The following is an 18781-nucleotide window of genomic DNA, read 5'->3' as shown; positions in this document are numbered from 1 at the left end:
CAAAGTCATTTTGCATATTCAATAACAAGCTGTAAACCATTAACATACTTAACCACCTTCAACGGGCTAAAAAGGTTACATATCGTAAAGGGGATAGGGCCCTGTATAATCGCATTAGAAACTATATACATATAACATATAAGAATATAATAGTACAGGTATATATGTCGCCTCATCCGCGCGCACCATTAGCACCAGGGCACCCCAGGGTTGTCCTCTCCCCGCCACTCTTCTCTCTTTGCACAAAATGACTACACTTCAATGTCCCCGGTTCTCAAACTCCTGAAGTTTGCGGATGGCACCACAGTCATCGGCTTTAGTAAAGACGGTGACGGGTCTGGGTACCCACGGGAAGTGGAGGGACTGGATCTGTGATGCGGCAGACACAACCTGGAGTTGAACCCACTGAAGACTGGAGAGATGTTCGCCGAGTTTAGGAGGTATCCTTCGCCGCAGCTGCCCCTCATGCTGTTCAATTGTCTTGTGACAACCGTTGAGAACTGTCGAGACTCGTTTTGAATTGTGAGCTCTTTTCATACAAAAAAATGTAAAAGAAAGTCAAACAAAGTTCCTAATCGCCCTGTTGTCTGTGTCCCATCTTATCCTCTCTCCCTGATAATGACAGTTCTCAAAATCTATATTTTTTTCCGCTGTCATGGATTGGCAACTTCTGCTAGGTTGACAACAGACACAATGCGTACATTCACAACTGCAGCTCGGCATCATATTCAGCCGTATTAGCTGGGGCTTGTAGGTTAGCTGGGGCTCCACAAATTGATAGTTGTACTACAAGCGTTAATTGCAATTACTTGAATGGGGTTGGGGCCTTAATGAATAATCGAATTTCAATTCATTTCAATGAGAAAAACGAATTTGATATACAAATTAACTGTGTTAAGCTTGGTCATTCGACAAAATAAGTCAAGCTACCATTGTATTGAAGGTTTGAATTATTAATAAAATCAATTTTAAAATGGAGTCACTGATGGTGTAGTGATACACACGCCTGCCTTTGGTGCATGCAGCGTGGGATTGATTCCCGTTCAGTGATGGTGTCGATATCTGCTTTGCAACTGACCGGCAACCAGTTCATGGTGTAGTCCGCCTTCCACCCAAAGCTAGCTGGGATAGGCTTCAGCTTTCCTGCAACCCTTGTTAGAATAAGCGGCTTGGATAATGACATGACAATTTCAACATTTTGGAGGGGCTCAATTATTTGTTTGTTCTCTGTTTATGACAAGGTCCCACCCATTCTGTCAATGCAAAATGGCGGCAAAAAAGTGGGAAAATAACTTTCTGGCAACTGAACAAAGAGACTTTGTACAGGTACTTCCTACTTGAGTACTCAAGTGTTTTTTCCCTGTTACTTAAGAGGATTCATAACAATTGAAAACAAGCTTTTGCCAGTTAATCCCCCAGTAAATGCCAGCGGGGGCACCAGATGATTGACATGACATCAGGTGACGAGGCATCCTGACACACAAGGACATGAATAGCAAACCAACAGGCTCTTTGGGCTAGGATTGATTTATCATTGACAACGGCCCCTTCCAACAAAGCCTTGGGTCGTTCCCAAAACAAAAGGAGCTCTACAGAGAACCATCCAGCCGTGCTATCAACTCTTTATCTGCGGAACCACACACCACGCACACTTTGCACACATTTGAATGCACCAGCATAAATTTGATAAGATGAAAAATGCTGATGGCCATGTCACAGTCTGTACTCAGCTTTCCCCACATACACACATTTGTATGCTGACGAATTAAAGATATAAATTCACTTACGAATTCAATTCTTTTCATTACTGAGCTGCTAACGCAATTTATCCGTACAGTGGTGTCTTGGGAAAACAGTTGAATTCATTCTGTAACGACGCTGGTAACTTAAAACATCTGTATTTCAAATAATCTTTTCCCATTGAAATGGATGAAAATGTCATTCAACTGTTTCTGCCTACCACCCACACCTCCCAAAACTGCAACGTGTTTTTAATCAGGAAAATGTCACTGTATAATAATGTATTGTTGGTGGTGGTACTTTCGGCTTGTCCCTTTCGGGGTCGCCACAGCGTGTCATCTCAGATGAACGCACATATATGTTTGGCACAATTTTTACGCCAGATGCCCTTCCTGACGCAACCCTTCTCAGGGAGTATAATAATGTATTGTCCTTTATAAAAAAATATTAGTAACATGAATAAATAGATTGTAAAGACAAACAGTTTGTACATCTTGATTAATTCATCGTGACGATGCAGCTACTTCTGGTGTGTGCAACTCTGCCATTTAGCCATTGTATAATACCAAGATCCAAAGTGAGTAAACTGCAGTAATATTAGACATTTTTAGGAGAGGATAAAGCAAATTTATTTGCATCGTGCATTTCATTCACAAGGTAACCAAATGTGCTTTACATGATTAAAAACATTTAAATACAAAGAAATAAAATAACTAAAGCAGAGAAAAAATGAAAATAAAAGTACAATTAAAACAGCCTGTACTGTTATATAGCCCGTTTATCTGTGTTGGTCCACCATTTATGTTGAACGATTTATTGCTTAAGGGGTCTAACACCATGCCAGCCCATCTATAGTGTTTTCACTAATCATCCTAAAACAAAGGTATGTGGTTCTTTTACCTAAATCTTTTTGCTCTATGTTTAATTTGATGGATGGACGTCAACAGAATGGTATTAAACATAATGAAGCTGCTTTGTGATTTGAAGTCCCTTATTTTGACTTTATTTTTTATTTTACTTATTTTTTATGTACTTATTATTACATCAAGCACTCACATATCAAATGGCTCCTTTGATCTAAAAATCCCAAAAGTCGGGGGACTTGTAAGTCAACAAAAGACTTTACTGAAATGGTTGCATTGTATCAAAGGTTGTTACACAGTCAGGCTCGCTGAGGCATAGGTTAATTGTGAGTCAAGCTTATGTCATTTGTGCGATCAGTACAAGCTAAAAATATCGACTTTGTCATTAGGGACGGAAAAGTTTGGCTCACTTATCAATCCTTTATCATGTAGGATTTGTTCAAATGTGGTAAAGTTGTATCAGGTTTCTGTTATGGAGCATTTATGTTAAATCCCGGATCAAATCCAACCCAAAAAACCGAGACAAATAAAATTGAATAAAACATACTGTACTCTGCTGTTTTTTTTTTTTTTATTTAAGCCCTGCCCCCTATCCTGTGGCACTGACACAAAGTGGTAAAAAGACAGACAGACATGTCTAATTTATAGTATCTTTCTTTGCAAATATTGTAGACTCCCCACTTTATTTGCTCAATGTCATGTACACATGCACTTTTTTCACCCAGATTTGACTCACAATCATAAGATTGGATAAGTAAAAATGTTCCATGACCTTCAATTTTTATAACAAGAGCGTTATTTTAGGCCAATGTATTTTGATGCAAAACAGACTGAAATAGAAATTAAAAGTACACATAAAGATCATAATAATATGTTCAGTCAGTTGGAGTCATGTTGCAATACATTTTAGTAGCAATCAAAAGTCCTCAGACACTCATTGCCAAGTGTGGTTAAGTGTGTCCAAACGTTTGACCAATACTGTATACCTAACTTATATAACTTCAATACCTGGTGCAAATGAATGGAATGAGGTTTCCCCGAGTGAGAAAAGTTAGTGCACCACTATGACTGCAATGGGTAAAGTGGGGCTGCTTTATTGCTTTACAGTGGGTTAGGTTCATTTCAATGTGAAAGAGATTTAGCTCAGAGCCTTGGGCAACGCAATGCTGCCACTGTTTTTCCTTTTGTTAAACAAGGCAGTTGATGTTGGACTGTTAACAGGAATGTTGAATAAAAGCTGTCCCTGTGAGGGAGAAACACATGCTTTTGTTTTAGTAGTTTTAGTATACAGTCATTCCCTGCACACTTGTAGTTCACAATTTACCTATTTGTGTGCGTGTATTTCTGAAATGCCCTAATACATCACAAGATGTCTAAACAGCAACGTACGTAAGTAGCGTGAAGCCGTGAGCCAAGGAAGAACTGTGATATAGTGGGGGAACATTGTCAAATAACTGGTCCACAGACAGAACTTGTGATACATTCCAACTGAGAAAAGATTTGGATGTTATGGAAGCGCTAAATTTAGCCAGTGGTGTTATGTAAACTTTGCTGCGTTGGGTGCTTTTTTTTTTTTTAAATCAAGTAATCTGGAAGCATTTGGTTTTAGAGTAATATAAGTGTTATTGTGATCATTGTTTATGGTATATTTACAGTTTTAATAATTAATCTCGGCAATTATAAACATTGTTTTTTTTTTTGGAGGGGGGTTGAGCTCCATCTCTTCCAGTATTTACAGTGCATTACCATAACTGCTTCCACATAGAGTATGACCTCTTATGTGTTACCATGTGCATAGATCCAAAGACTGATATTTCAGACAGCGTTGAGTGATGTAACAGACAACCCGCTCAGCGCTGTTGCTAGATGGCAAATGTAACAGCATGTGTTGCACAACAAGAATGGTGGGGGGGTGTGGGGGGGGCGACAAAATGAGTGGTCCGACTGGAATAAAATGTATGGATAGCATTAACCACTGTACCCTTAATCCCAGAGAAAAGGCCTAGATAAACCCAGGACCAATCAGAAGGCCTTGCTCGTGAAGGAAACGCTGCAAAGTGGGTAAATTGTTACACAAGAGGAAATATGCTACAAAAATTGGTCTTAGAGAAAAAGAAAAAGTAATAAGTTGTTCATATATTCCTTAACTTAAGTACAATTATCTACCAATACAATAGGAAATATTGACTTACTGTGATATATTACCAGCTATTTTCTAGTCTTTGGGATATGATTTGCATGATTCACTTAGTTATTTATCCATCCATGTTCAAGTGTATTTCTCCATCTTATATAAGACCAACACTTTAAGAGTACAACAAGTCTCTAAATGCTTTTAAAAAACATTATGTTGCTAACCAATGATGACAAAAGTACTTCTTAACCATTAATGGAACTTCTTTGCTGATGACTTTGTCATTTGTTTCATACGTTATTAAATAAAACTTCATGCAGCTTTTGAGATTCGATCCGTTATTCGTGAACCAACTTAGGTTGGTTTTAATGTTTTTTTTAAATGTAAGAAAGACTTTTTATATGTATAGGTAGAACCAAACATTGTCAGTACAGCAATACTCACACACTGCAGTGTGTGGTATACGACGGGAAGTGTGTTTCAAGTTTTTACAATCTGCAGGTTGAATTCTTTTCATTTGTCCCCATTTAAATTGTGCTCACCAACAATGATTGCCGACAGAGGCATGTCTTTATGTAAAAAAAATTCCGGTGGTGGGCGGCACATAACCACGCTGCCATTATAAACCACATTGATAGGCTGCGTAAGGACTGTAACATTTGTAATTGTGAGTGTAACCCTTTAAGAGCGGAGGAAGGGGGGGTGCAAGGTAAACTAGGAAAAAGTATGTGTGGCCGTCATTGGAGGCCGTGCAGCGGGTCGTTGTTAGAGAAAGTTACATGTGGTGCCAAAGTGTTAAAAAAAAAAACATCAGGCTCACATCCCAAAACATTAATTAATTGAACACTCTAATTTGCCCATAGGTGTGATTGTGAGTGTGACCGTTGTCTGTCTATGTGTGCCCTGCGATTGGCTGACAACCAGTTCAGAGTGTCCCCTGCCTACTTACTGCCTGATGACAGCTGGGATTGGCTCCAGTAGTCCTGCAATCCTCATGAGGATAAGCAGCTCAGAAAATGGATGGATAGGTTCAACTTTAGTTTTTGGAGTGCAGGTAGGTGACACAATCAAGGCATTTGCACCCAGCTGAGTGCTAAGGCACCGGCCGTGAGCAATAAAAGGGATTGTGGCAAATAAAACACTTCTGACACGGTAAGCGAGTGCGCCACCCTGGAGCCCATAAATCAAAAGGTCAAGGTCGCACACAGCATGGCGGGGTCCACCACATGACACTTGTTTGTGTTTAATGCTTAAAAACAAGTCAAGTGCTGTGACATGCTAGTTGAATAAGAATGGGAAATAGCTTACTGGATAAATATGATAAAATTATAAAAAAAAAAAAAAAATTAATAAATTGTTTATCCATGCCTATAATTCAGGTTAGATAGATCACCTCAGATCATCAGACTGGACACACATAAGCGCTCTGATCATCCAGGTAGTATGCCATGACATGCCATCTTGTTTTCTAGCCACCATCTCTCCTTCGGGCTTTGAAGTAACCAATTTGTATTTCACTGCAATATCTGTCCATCCATCCATCCATTTTCTAAGCCGCTTTTCCTCACGAGGGTCACGAGAGTGCTAGAGCCTATCCCAGCTGTCATCGGGCAGGAATCAGGATACATCCCGAACTGGTCACCAGCCAATCGCAGGGCACATGGAGACAGACAATAGTCACACTCAAAATCACACGCAGGCACAATTTAGAGTGTCCAATTAAGGCATGTTTTTGGGATGTGGGAGGAAAACAAGAGTGCCTGGAGAAAACCCATGAAGGCATAGGGAGAACATGCAAACTCCACACAAGGAGGGCAGAACTGTGAGGCCAACGCTCTACAGCTGCGTCACCGTGCCGCCCATTTAAAAAGCAGTTCATTTTTTTCCTTTCAAACTATTCCTGTGTGTTTTTTGAAACTCATGTGTGGAGAGTCATTGAGGAATGAAAGTGTACCACCAGTGTCGTGATATTGATACTCTGGCAATTGTACAAATGAAGTCCTCAAGCAATTTAAAATGACTAATTGTGCAACGATGTGATGAGTGCACAAATGGTGCCGAGAATTCTTAAAAATCTTGAGTCGCTTCTGTCTTAGGTATTTTTTAGGTATTTCTTATTTTAATTTATTCTTATATGTAGGAATGTACTGATTAAAATGTAAAACGTATTTATTATTTATGCATGTACAGTGTATGCTTATATTTTGCATATAATCTCCAATTATTGTAATAGTTTTTGTTTTATCTATGAATACATTTATCATCACATTTAGTCCACTGAAAAATGATTAGTGTTATTCTTTTGTCCACATGGATTCACTCTCTCAAGTGTTTATTGACACTTTCAACAGCGTCTGAAGGCCAATGAAGTCATATGTATGTGCTGTTGGGAGTGCAAATAAATCCACAACAAACAAAGAAGACAAGCAGCACCATTTGGCTCAACTATCGATTAAACAACACACACACACACACACACACACACACACCACACACACACACACACACACACACACACAAACGCTCAGGATGCGACTCTGCCACTGTACAATTCCAACATTTAATCACACTGACTGATCAGGAGAAGCTGTGCATTTCCTCCATTAATCACTCCCGGGGGCAGCCTATCCAGTATTGACCGCTGAGTGGCGGCATCGATCGCGTTTGGCTCTGTGTTTTCTGGTCACACGGAGGATCCCTGGTGGGTGGTCCCTAGCAGGTGGACCGGCCTCCAAATGGTGATGAACGGTCAGATGGAAACGTCCTTTTCAGAACGGTTTGCTGACACACATGTGAGAGCCTGAGGTAGGTGTGAAAGTGAACCTCAGATGGAGGTGAAGTTGAAAGGGGGTGGGGTGGTTTTGTTTGAAAAAGAGGTGTCAGACCACCAACCGCACTCAATCCCAACCTTTTATTGAGCCAAGGCACATATCTTGACAGACATCTTGACTGAGAGACTAACATCTTAGTACATACACTATGTACCAGAGAAGCTAAGTTTAGCCTTGGTTGTTAGTGGAATTTATGGAGATGAGAGTCTTTGCCGCATGCATGTGCACTTCTAGTAAATTCTTTTCAAAACCAAATCATCTGCAAGCTATCTATTTGTCAGGGTAATCTTCTAAGTTTGAAAAAATTATGATTGCAAAAAAATGAACATTTGAAGGGACTATCAATTACGCCCAAGTTTTCCTTATTTGTTATTTATTATATATTTATATATTATACATTTATAATTATATATTATCAGTTATTCCTTATTTCCTTTATTGGTGGAGGTCCCGTATCTCAGTGGTTAGAGCCCGGGTTTGGTAAACCAGGGGTTGTGGTTTCGTATCCCACTGGGGCCTCCACTCCCTGAGAAAGGTTGCGTCAGGAAGGGCATCCGGCGTAAAAATTGTGCCAAACATATATGTGCGTTCATCTGAGATCACATGCTGTGGCGACCCCGAAAGAAACCGTCCATCCTTATTTCCTTTATTGACTTAATGTGGAGTATGGGCCTGTTTAGTTGAATACAAAGCTATATGGCAACAGGTGTGTATCCACAGGTAAATTGTACCGTCTGGCATTGAGTAGAAGAGCGTTAAATTATCCCGTCTATAAGTTCAGCATATGATGCTGATATAGATAGCTGAAAAAAATACATTTGAAGCAAATAATAGATCATTTTAAACATGAGACAATGTGAGTACCAGGATAAACATACTATGGAAACGATCAGTCCTTGTAATTTATCATCACACAATATAGACAAATTCATCCTCTGCTACAGCACGATTCTTGCTTCGTGGTCCAGCTATACTCCAGAATTTTATTACAGTTGTTGCTCTATATTTTTTGTACTGTTTTCATAATATTTTTGTTATTCTTTGCTCTTCCACTCTCTCTGTATATTTTTTGTTTAGGCCTGTCATGATAGAATTTTTTTTTTTAAGATGATCACTTTCCCGAAGCGGCACTGTAGTAGAGTCACAGTTCTGAGGACCAGGGTTTAAATCCCGGCCACGGCTGTCTGGAATTTGTATGTTCTACCCGTGCTTGCGTGGGTTTTCTCCAGGCACTCCAGTTGCCTCCCACATTCCAAAAAGATGCAACATTGATTGGACACTCTAAATTGGCCCGAGATGTGAATGTGCGCGTGACTGTTTTATCTGTTGTCTCCATCTGCCCTGCGATTGGCTGGCAACCAGTTCAGGGTGTACCCTGCCTCCTGCCCGATGACAGACGGGATAGGCTCCAACACTCCCGCGACCCACATAAGGATAAGCGGCTCAGAAAATGGATTGATGGGTGTATAAAAACAAAGCGATCACAAAAATTTTACTTAAAGTAATACTCTACTGAACAATGAAAAGCCTTAAGCCGATAGGTCATGTCATCTGTACTGCATCTTGCAAATTTGAGGTCAATCCAATATCATTTAATGGTGTTTTTGTCATGATCGTTCTGCTCCAGCCCAGACTGTGTGTGTGGGTGCCGGCGCAGCCGCGCAAATTGGAAGGCACACACCTGTCCCTCATGCGGGCTAATTATCCCCTGTATATGTAGGACACCGATGACAACTGATTCTCCGCCAGATCGTTGAGCTTCATGCCCCGTTCCAGCACTCTCGTATCCCTGATCGTCAACCCGTGTGTACCGACCTTCGCCTGTTCTCCAACCGACCCCGTAAGCCTGACTCCTTTGACACTTCTGCCTTCCTTGATCGTTCTCCCGTGTACCGACTCCTGCCTGCCCGCCCGCTGACCTGCTCTCTACGCCTGACGTCCCAACTACCGCTCCTGCACCTGACTGCCTGCCTGATCCCCGACCATTTAATAATAAACATTTTTCCCCGAACTACCTTGCCTCTCCCGAGTCCTGCATTTGGGTCCTACCTCCGTTCCGATGGGTCGTGACAGTTTTGAGAAGATTTGTATCGGCAATTACAAATTTTCATGGGCGCCGCAATTTTGGCAAGTCACATGACCTACTTGTGCGGATGTGACATATTTTGTGTGGAAACAAAGAAATTATGGTCAATTTGTAGTGTAATCACATACAATACCACCACCATCAGACACGTGAAAATGCCCTACTGTATCGCAAAATTTTGCCATATTTTGGATAGAAATAATCCAAGGAAGGCTTGGTGGCATATTCTGCCCAGTAAGAAAAAGAAACATTTAACGACCCAGTGGCTAGCGAAGTGTGGTCCCTGAGCCATACGACATGTGTACAGGTGTATTTGAACATTTATTTAAGACCAACACTTTTAGAGTACAATAAGTCTCTGAATTCTGTTAAATAACATTGTTATGATGTTGCTAACCAATGACAAAAGTACGTCTTACCAATAATGCGACTTTTTGTGTTTTCATAGGTCATGCAGGCGTTGAAACTTCCATCCGTTCACCGTAACCGTAATTCAATTTGATTCGCTATCATGATGGTACGATGGTGAACAGTTTTTGCCGACAAAGGCATGTCTTTTATTCGTTTCATTGTCTTGTCTTTATGCAAAGTTGGCAAAATGTTGATTGACAATGTCGACTACAAATGCTTTGGCATACTCCCCATCTTTGAATTTAAACACACAGCAGAACCCTCCCTCTCCACAAAGGCTGTCCATTGTTGTTGAAAACTTTGGTACTCTTTGGACCTTTGTCAAAAGTTTCCATAATTATTGTTCCGACACAATCTGCGTTTTCCTGTCATGTGACTCGCCAAAATGGCGGCGCCCATGAAAATTCGTAATTGCCGATAAAAATCTTCTCAAAACACCATTAAATTATATCGGATCGACCTCAAATGTTCAAGGTACAGTGCATATGACATAACCTATCAGTTAAAGGCTTTTAATTGTTCAGTGGAGTATTCCTTTAAGTATTCAAATGTGGCATGGAGATATTTACAGTCATGACTGCTTTAAAATGCAATGTACTGTCCTATCAATCCAGTTGTTTAAAGTGGGGGTGACATCCCTATAAACATTTTAAATTAGATATTGTAATGAAAAATACATATAACAGTATTCACTTCCATGTCTATACGAAAAAAAAAAGTGAGCAGAGAGTGCGTTATCCATGCACAAAGTTGCGCAATTGAGTGTCCCTCGACATCCAAGTGGTCGCCATATTAGTCGCGTCATCTGTCCTTGACGTCATCGTGACTTCCGCCATTGAAAACGCGCAGTGCCTGCTACTATGGAAGCCGAACAACAGAGATATTCGGATTTTTCCAACGCCCCTTCTAACAAGGTGGCTCTTTTCGAAAAGGACAACACCACACAACCGAGTGAAATTACTGGGGCAATATTACCCTATTGTTTCGAGCCCTCAGGGCAATATTACACTATTTTTTCGAGCCATATTCAGATCATAAGCCATCACGGCCAAACCGCATCTCGTTCGATCGACTTCCACGGCGGAGATGAGCCATCGCGGCTCTTCGCATATGTTGCAGGCTGAGTGAGACATTGTTGGCTGGGCGACGCCCACATCGACACATTTCATTCGACGATCTTTTGTTACGTTATGAGAGAGACCGATTACGTGCTCCACCCCAAACTATTATTTTTTTTAGTAGCTGTATACACACCTACCCGTTATTTGGAACCCACGAAGCTCTCGTCCTCTGCACCCGTGCAATCAATTTTTCACAACGAACAGGGTCTCTTTCAAACTTATGAAGGGTAATTCCATTGTCCCAAGTGTTCAAGGAATGTCCAGCAATGCAATGAGCCGGCATTTTGACTAACACAAAGGAACAACGAGCTACCTTCGCGGAGGTAAAACTAATAGAAACAAACGAATCCACGAGGGGGCGCCACTGTCCTTTACGTCACTTCCTGCTTCTTCTCGACAACAAATTCCTGAGAGGATTTTCATGGCGGGAGTTACAAAAAGCTGTATACGTCAAAATCATGTTTTGTGGTGAAAAAACACATGGGACCATTTTGGCTGTGGGTTTTTCATTAATAATATACCAAAAATCATCCGTTTGATGACACTTGAGCTTTAAAGTAGCAACATTAACAACAGCACAAGTACATCAAAGCAAGCTGTTTTGATTCAAGATTTGTATTATATTTGAAAGTGTGCAACTCTTTTTCCTTAAAGGTCTAGTGTCATCCCTATAAACATTCTAAAATAGATATTGTAATGAAAAACCCTAACCCTATTCACTTCAATGTTTATATAAAATATATATATATATATATATATATATATATATATATATATATATAAATAAATGTGAGCGGAGAGCGTCTCATCCATGTGCAAAGTTGCAGAAGTGTCATTCTATGACTTCCAAGTTGTCGCCATATTGGCTGCATCCCCTGTCCGTGATGTCACCCGGACATTCGCCAATGAAAACACATGGTGGACCCTACTATGGGAGACGAACACGCCCCTTCTGACATGGAATCTCTTTTTCGAAAAGGAGAACATCACACAACCGAGTGAAGTTACCGAGGCAATATTACACTATTGTTTCGAGCCAGATTCAGATGATATGCGATCACAGCCAAACCACCTCGTCGTCCGATCCACTTCCGCGGCGGACATAAGCCATCACGGCTGATCGCATCCGGCTGGTGTGGCTCATTTTCGGCGCTGAGGTGGCTGCTTTAGGGGATTGTTCATAGCCGCCGCAGTACGCGATGAACAGCACTGTCATCGGACGCAGCTGAGTGAGGCATTGTCGGCTGCGTTCTTCAGAGCCGCCGCCGTCCGCAAGCCTGACGCAGAGCCTTCACTGAAGCCGTGATCGGCGAACGCGGCGCCAAGGTGGCTTATCACGAAGCCAAGCCGGGCTGCTTTAGGGGGTTGTTCATAGCCGCCGCAGTACGCGATGAACAAAACCGTTGAGCATTGAGGCATTGTCGGCTGCGTTCTTCAGAGTCGCTGCCGTCTGCGAGCCCGACACGCAGCCTTCGCTGGCAAAGCAACGCACCAGCCCGACGCCATCCGACACGCACATCGACACATTTAGCACGCCTGTTATACGTACGCGGATCTTTTGTTACGTTATGAGAGACCGATTATGTGGTCCGCCCCAAACTATTATTATTTTTTTAGTAGCTGTATACAGACCTACTTGTCATTTGGTACCCACGAAGCTCTCGTCCTCTGCACCCGTTTTCACAACGAACCGGGTCTCTTGCAAACTTATGAAGGGTAATTCCATTCTCCCGAGTGTTCAAGCAATGTCCAGCAATGCAATGAGCCGGCATTTTGGGGAACACGAACGAACAACGAGCTACCTTCCCGGAGGTAAAACTAATGGAAACAAATGAGTCCACTTGAGGGCGGTCCTGTCCTGTACGTCACTTCCTGCTTCTTCTCAAAAACAAATTCTTCGAGTGGATTTTCATGGCGGGAGTTACAAAAAGCTGTATACGTCAAAATCATGTTTTGTGGTGACAAAACACATGGGTCCATGTCGACTGCCATTTTTTCATTAATAACATACTAAAAATCATGCATTTCATGACAGTGGCCCTTTAAACACGACTTTGTCAACATGTTCAATGCCTGCATCTCTTACAATAATAACAGGATGCTGTATATAATGTGAGCCTACGTGTGCCATACTTAACATTTGTATTTGCATTGTTTGGCAAAGGGTTCCATAATTGTAAACTCCCGGAAACAGGAAATGTCTCTGTATTCTGTTCCCAACTGTAGAAATTGGGTGGGATGCTTGTGTTAAAATGGATTTAATCACCTAGTGGTTTTGAGTTGTGTCGTCCTTGTTTTGACTTTATGCAAATTTGACATAGCAGCTCATTGGAGTGAGCGGGATTCATCTGTCTTGAATCCAAATGTTCCCACACCAACGGGCTTAGGAACTAATTTTCTGTAACTGTACAGCTTTCGGCTATCTGTCAGAAAACTTAGCTTTATGTACGCAAGCATCCACATTTGAGAAACATACATGCAAGCACCAATCAGAGGAAGGGTTCCTGCTCTTCACTATCTGTAACTGGTTTCGAAACTCGATGTTGAATCCCGAGTGTCGGCCTTAAAATCATGGAAATGTTTTTTTCTTCCTTAAATGACTGGCCACCTGGAAGCGCCCTAAGTTTTTATTTCCTCCGCAGTTTATGTGACCAAATTCTTTGGAGTACTAAACTCTACAAGAGAAGACTTTTATGCGTCCCTCCTAATTTTTGTGTGTCACAGACACAGAACACACATGAGACGAGATCTCTGATGTTTGTAGATACAGGCACACTTGATGATGGCAGGAGCTGGGTTGCTTCAATAACAATAATATCTGGCACTTTTATGAGTGCTTTAGTGTAGATAGTTTGCAACGACAAGAGACAATTCAAAACCAATAAGGTTCTTAATGTATTCGAATTATCCCTGAAAATTAAAGATTGATTTGGGATTAAGAATAGCACAGTAGTGATGAGGATGAGGAATAATGCTGAACCTCAGCCATCTTTAGATATAGCTATACCATTTCAAAAATTTATAGCAGAACATTCAAAATCATACCAATTAAACCAGGATATTTTCCAGGAAAATGGAACCAAATACCACTCTCATCCCACAGCCATTTGAAAGAATGTTAGAATGAGGATCTTTCTTAGCAACCCTAATTCCTTAATTGGAAAAGCTCCAGACAAAAATTTGAACCTTGACTATCGGCCATGTTTTCACGTTAACCATAGCTGTCAATCATTTTAAAATACAGCTAACATTTTAAAAATCCATATCAGAACATTTCAAAAATTTCGGGTTCTTCATTTAACAAAATGTGACAAACAAAAACAATAACATTTTATGAAAGAAACTACTGGATTGAGTAACGGCGACCATTCTCTGACCTCAGCACCTGTGGCAATTTTTTCAGAAAAATATAACATAATTTATTCAGATTCTTGTTTTGGAACAGTAATCCTTTAAGTTATGAAGGTCAAGATAAAAATGTAAACTTTGACCATCAGGCATCTTTTATACAAAACAAAAATTCAGCAGTGCCTCAAAATCAATAACATGACAGAACAACAGACTCCAAAACTGAGAAAAAACAAATGCCAGTATTTAGCCATCCTACCTTCCTGCTCACCATTATAGAGCTCATGCATGTGACGTCACAGTTTGCATGGCACCATATCGCCAGTCATACCTAGCGGCTCAGCAGTGCTGGAGTCGTTGAACCAGAGCACATTTTTCAAATTGCCCGAGACCTGTTGTGCTGTTGATTCTCACAACAGATGACAGCTCTTCAAAGATATCATTCTATACAATACCCACTGAAAAGATCAGAAAAGATCGATGGATTGCCGGTCAAACAAAGCTGCTCAGGAGTCAATGCCTGAGACCTATTGTGCTGTTGGTTGTCACAATAGCCGAGACAGTTCTTCAAAGAGATCATTCTATGGAATATAAATTGAAATGACAAGAAAACATCAATGGATTTCGGCAATTAAACGGGATGCATAGTGCCCAACGAAATACACACGCCTGTGTAGCGATCATTTCATTTCAGGTAGGAATTATTCTTCTCAATCTTGAATTATCAAGTAGTATTTATAATGCCAAGATGACTCATTTGAGAAGAATGCGTATTTAAAAAAAATAAACCGTCTGTCACAGAGAGGTTTACGGAGGTAAGGGTGTGGCAGGAATACGCTTCCGTGTATGGAGGAGACAACTTCCTGTCCTAAATTTTTTTCAGTCATAGTTAATGAATGCGAGTTTGTGTAAAACCAGGGGTCATTTATTTAAATATTGGTATTTGTATTGAAAAAACCTGAGTGCGTCCATCACAATGTGGGATTTATTCTGACTTGAGAACAGTTCCAGCAACGAAGTTTTTGTATGTGTCCAGATTTTATACGTTTTTAAACTTTTCCATGTAAATCTCAACGACTTACTCACCAGATCCATGTGTATATCCAGTTTTCCAAGATAAGCGGAAGCGTATTAACAGTCCAGTTTCTCGACTACGGGATTAAATATGGGTCCTCTATGCCAAGTGTCTCTAATTTTTCCACGTACCTTCATTTACTATCACCTTCTAAATGTTTAACGGTCTGGGAAAAAACTCTGTCTCGTGCTATAAGACATATTTTCGTTTCGTCTCAACGGAATTAACTTGCAACAATGCTTTGTTTGACCGACAATATGGCGATGTGATTTTATGATATAGGTGAATAAGCTCTGTAGGCACTCCTTCAGTGATAAATCATCCAAACTTCTCATCAAGATCTTTTAATTGGAGGTCCAAAGTAATTTAACAATATCATTTTTTAAATTAGGAGATTATACTTTAAAAAAAAGACAGAAAAAACAGCATGTGTAGCAATACTGGCACCCCTCAATATTTGGTTGCACACTCTTTGACAGTGATGACAACTTCCAAATATTTCTTGTATCCATCTATAAGCTTTTTGCACTTCACAGTTGGTATTTTCTCCCCACTCATTCTTTGCAATATTATGAAAGTCCTGAACATTTGTTGGATTCTTTTCCCCAATGACAGATTTCAGCTCCCCTCAATGATTTCCAATAGATTTGAGATCAGGCCTCATTGTTGGCCATTTTAAAACATTCATCCATCAATTTTCTGAGCCGCTTATCCTCATGAAGGTCGCGGGAGTGCTGGAGCCAATCCCACCTGTCATCGGGCAGGAGGCAGCCTGGCACCCTGAACTGGTTGCCAGCCAATTGTAGGGCAGATGGAGAGACAACAGTCACATTCACAACCACATTTAGGGCAATTTAGAGTCAACGTGAGTGCTTGGAGAAAAGCAGGTAGGGGGAGAATATGTGAACTCCACACAGGAGGGCCCAAGATATGAAATCCAGTCCTCAGAACTGTGAGGCCAATGCTCTACAGTGCTGCCCATTAAAAAAATTAAAAAATTCCCTTTCCAACCATTCCTTTGTGTTTTTAGATGTGTTTTTATGTGGGTCTTTGTCTTACTGGGGGAGCCATGATCTTCACCTCAAACCAGGTTTCTTATACTGGGAAGGACATTTCACTCTTTCTTTATAATTTCCTGATTTTATGCAATCTGTGTTGCAGTCAAAACCTTGAGTACCAGATGCAACAAAGCAACCGACATTAAGAAGCTTCTACCACGACTGACCTGACTGTTGGCAAGGTGGGTTTTTTTTTGCATGTCTTTGGTGCAATATCTGAAAACATACTATTTGTGTATGTTGCAAAAAAAACCCTATATTTTGTTTCATATGTCCATAAATTTTCATTATCATTTTCTCTTCTATATCAAACATAATTTCTTCTTTTTTTCTACATGAGACATTACACATTTACTAATGAAACTTTGTGGCTGCAATCATGGTGAGTAGGACTGTATAATCTTTCAAAATTCATAATGTTATTCACTACGTTATTTCTTATATTGTGGTCACCGTGTGGCCAGTGATTGATGCAGGATAATTCCCCTGTTCGTTGCCGGAGTTACCTTCCAGAAGCCACCACAATTCAAGACTACAAATACCCCTACTACACTTTCTAAAAACATTGTAAACTATTAGAACATGCCCAAATGCATTTTGAATAGGTAATACTGAAATAAAACTTAAATTACCACTCTCTCGAGTTGGGATATATTGTTACAACTTGTTCAAATACATAAAATAGATCTATCAGAAAATGCGCGATGCAGCCAAAGCGCGAGACAGCGGGGGAGTAATTACACTACACCTGACAAAACAGCATGTGAGGTCTGTCTACAGTCCAAGTGGATTAAAAACGCCCGACTCTGCGATAAAGATAGACTGTAAACAGCGAGCATGGAGGGAGGGTGTTTGCTGTGTTACATTATATGCGTGCTCTCCGGAGGCCTGACAAAGCCACTCGTCTTTCATTTGATCTCAGCACCACGCACCTTCTCGAATGAAACCAGCGAGGGAGGGTGGGGCGGATATATATCAAGACGACCCTTTACTTGGATAATATTACCAAAATGCCCCCCCCCCCCCAAAAAAAAAAAGCTCTAAATGGACCAGACATGTTTTAGCGGAAACGTACCTCGATGTATCCGGCCAACGATGGCACCACGACGGCCAAGACCAGAGCTGATATCACCGGGACGGAACCCATCTTCCACGAGTGGGAGAGAACTCCTTAAAAAAAATTGTCCGGCGTCAACAAAGACACACACACACACACACACACACACACACACACACACACACACTTCAAAAACAGTCCTCGGGAATGTTACGACGATATCCGCTCTTGACCACTTCACAACCGGTACCAAGTTTTGCTCCTGCTTCCTGGTCCCGCTTGTTTGGAAAAAAAAAAGCGGAGGGAGGTCGCACCGCCGGAGAAATGTGAGCAGAGATTATGGGGAAGGCTGCTCCATAGATGTTCCCTCCTCCCTCCTACTGGTGGTTGGGCTCATCCTCTCACACGCTTAGTGGGCTGCTCGCGTTGCGCCCCCTTGGTGGCATCCAGAGTAACTGTATGGGGAAAAAACGGGGAGACGTCGCAATAGTACAGCTGTTGTAAAATTGAGGAAGTCTGCAAAATAATTTGAACTAAATAATTTTATCATAGTAAAAAATAAAGTGCATCCCGACATAGGCAAACCAGCATGGTAAGCAAACAAAGAAAGGACAGCATTTCCACAAAAAATATTTTTTCTTTGAGATTCATTTGTTCCATCATTAGAGATTCATATCGTAAGGTGACAATATTATTTTCTTGAAGACATGTGATTCTACTCATTAAAACGTTTTTTTCCTCCAAAATAGGCATCTTTTTTAATGCCAAAAGTCAAGTTCAGCCCTTACTCACAAGAGCATCAAAGAGTTTCACATGCCATAACAGTTCATAAAAATCAAAACCATCCCCTTGTCTAGACCCATCATCCGGGCGAGGTTGGGGGGGGGACCCTGAAAACAATCATTTTAGAGGCCAATAAGGAAGAAACTTTGACAAGGGTTGACTAATGCAAGAATACCCCTTTCAGAATCCAATGGCAGCTGAGCGGGCAACATTAAACACATGAGACGATGCTATACAATGTCAGTTTAAATGGGCACTCGAGCCCGTTTAATGA

General features: G+C 41.0%; 1 protein-coding gene across 5 annotated transcripts in view; it reads right to left on the bottom strand.

Annotated features, from left to right (window-relative positions):
* The window catches only part of aplp2 (amyloid beta (A4) precursor-like protein 2), a 97682-nt gene extending 79570 nt beyond the window's left edge, over positions 1 to 18112 (bottom strand). For 2 of the 5 annotated variants that reach the window (XM_061826859.1, XM_061826860.1), the window contains exon 1: positions 17743 to 18112. In XM_061826859.1, the coding sequence (XP_061682843.1) occupies positions 17743 to 17814 (72 nt within the window). In that variant the 5' untranslated portion in view covers positions 17815 to 18112. The remainder of the gene's footprint in view (positions 1 to 17742) is intronic. The other 3 variants (XM_061826856.1, XM_061826858.1, XM_061826855.1) reach the window with 3 other exon arrangements.
* Between the last annotated feature and the right edge of the window lie 669 nt (positions 18113 to 18781).

The sequence above is a fragment of the Syngnathoides biaculeatus genome, chromosome 8, assembly GCF_019802595.1.
Source record: "Syngnathoides biaculeatus isolate LvHL_M chromosome 8, ASM1980259v1, whole genome shotgun sequence".
Classification (NCBI taxonomy): Eukaryota; Metazoa; Chordata; class Actinopteri; order Syngnathiformes; family Syngnathidae; genus Syngnathoides; species Syngnathoides biaculeatus.
Note: the sequence above shows the minus strand (reverse complement) of the source record. Positions and strands in the feature narration are given on the sequence as shown.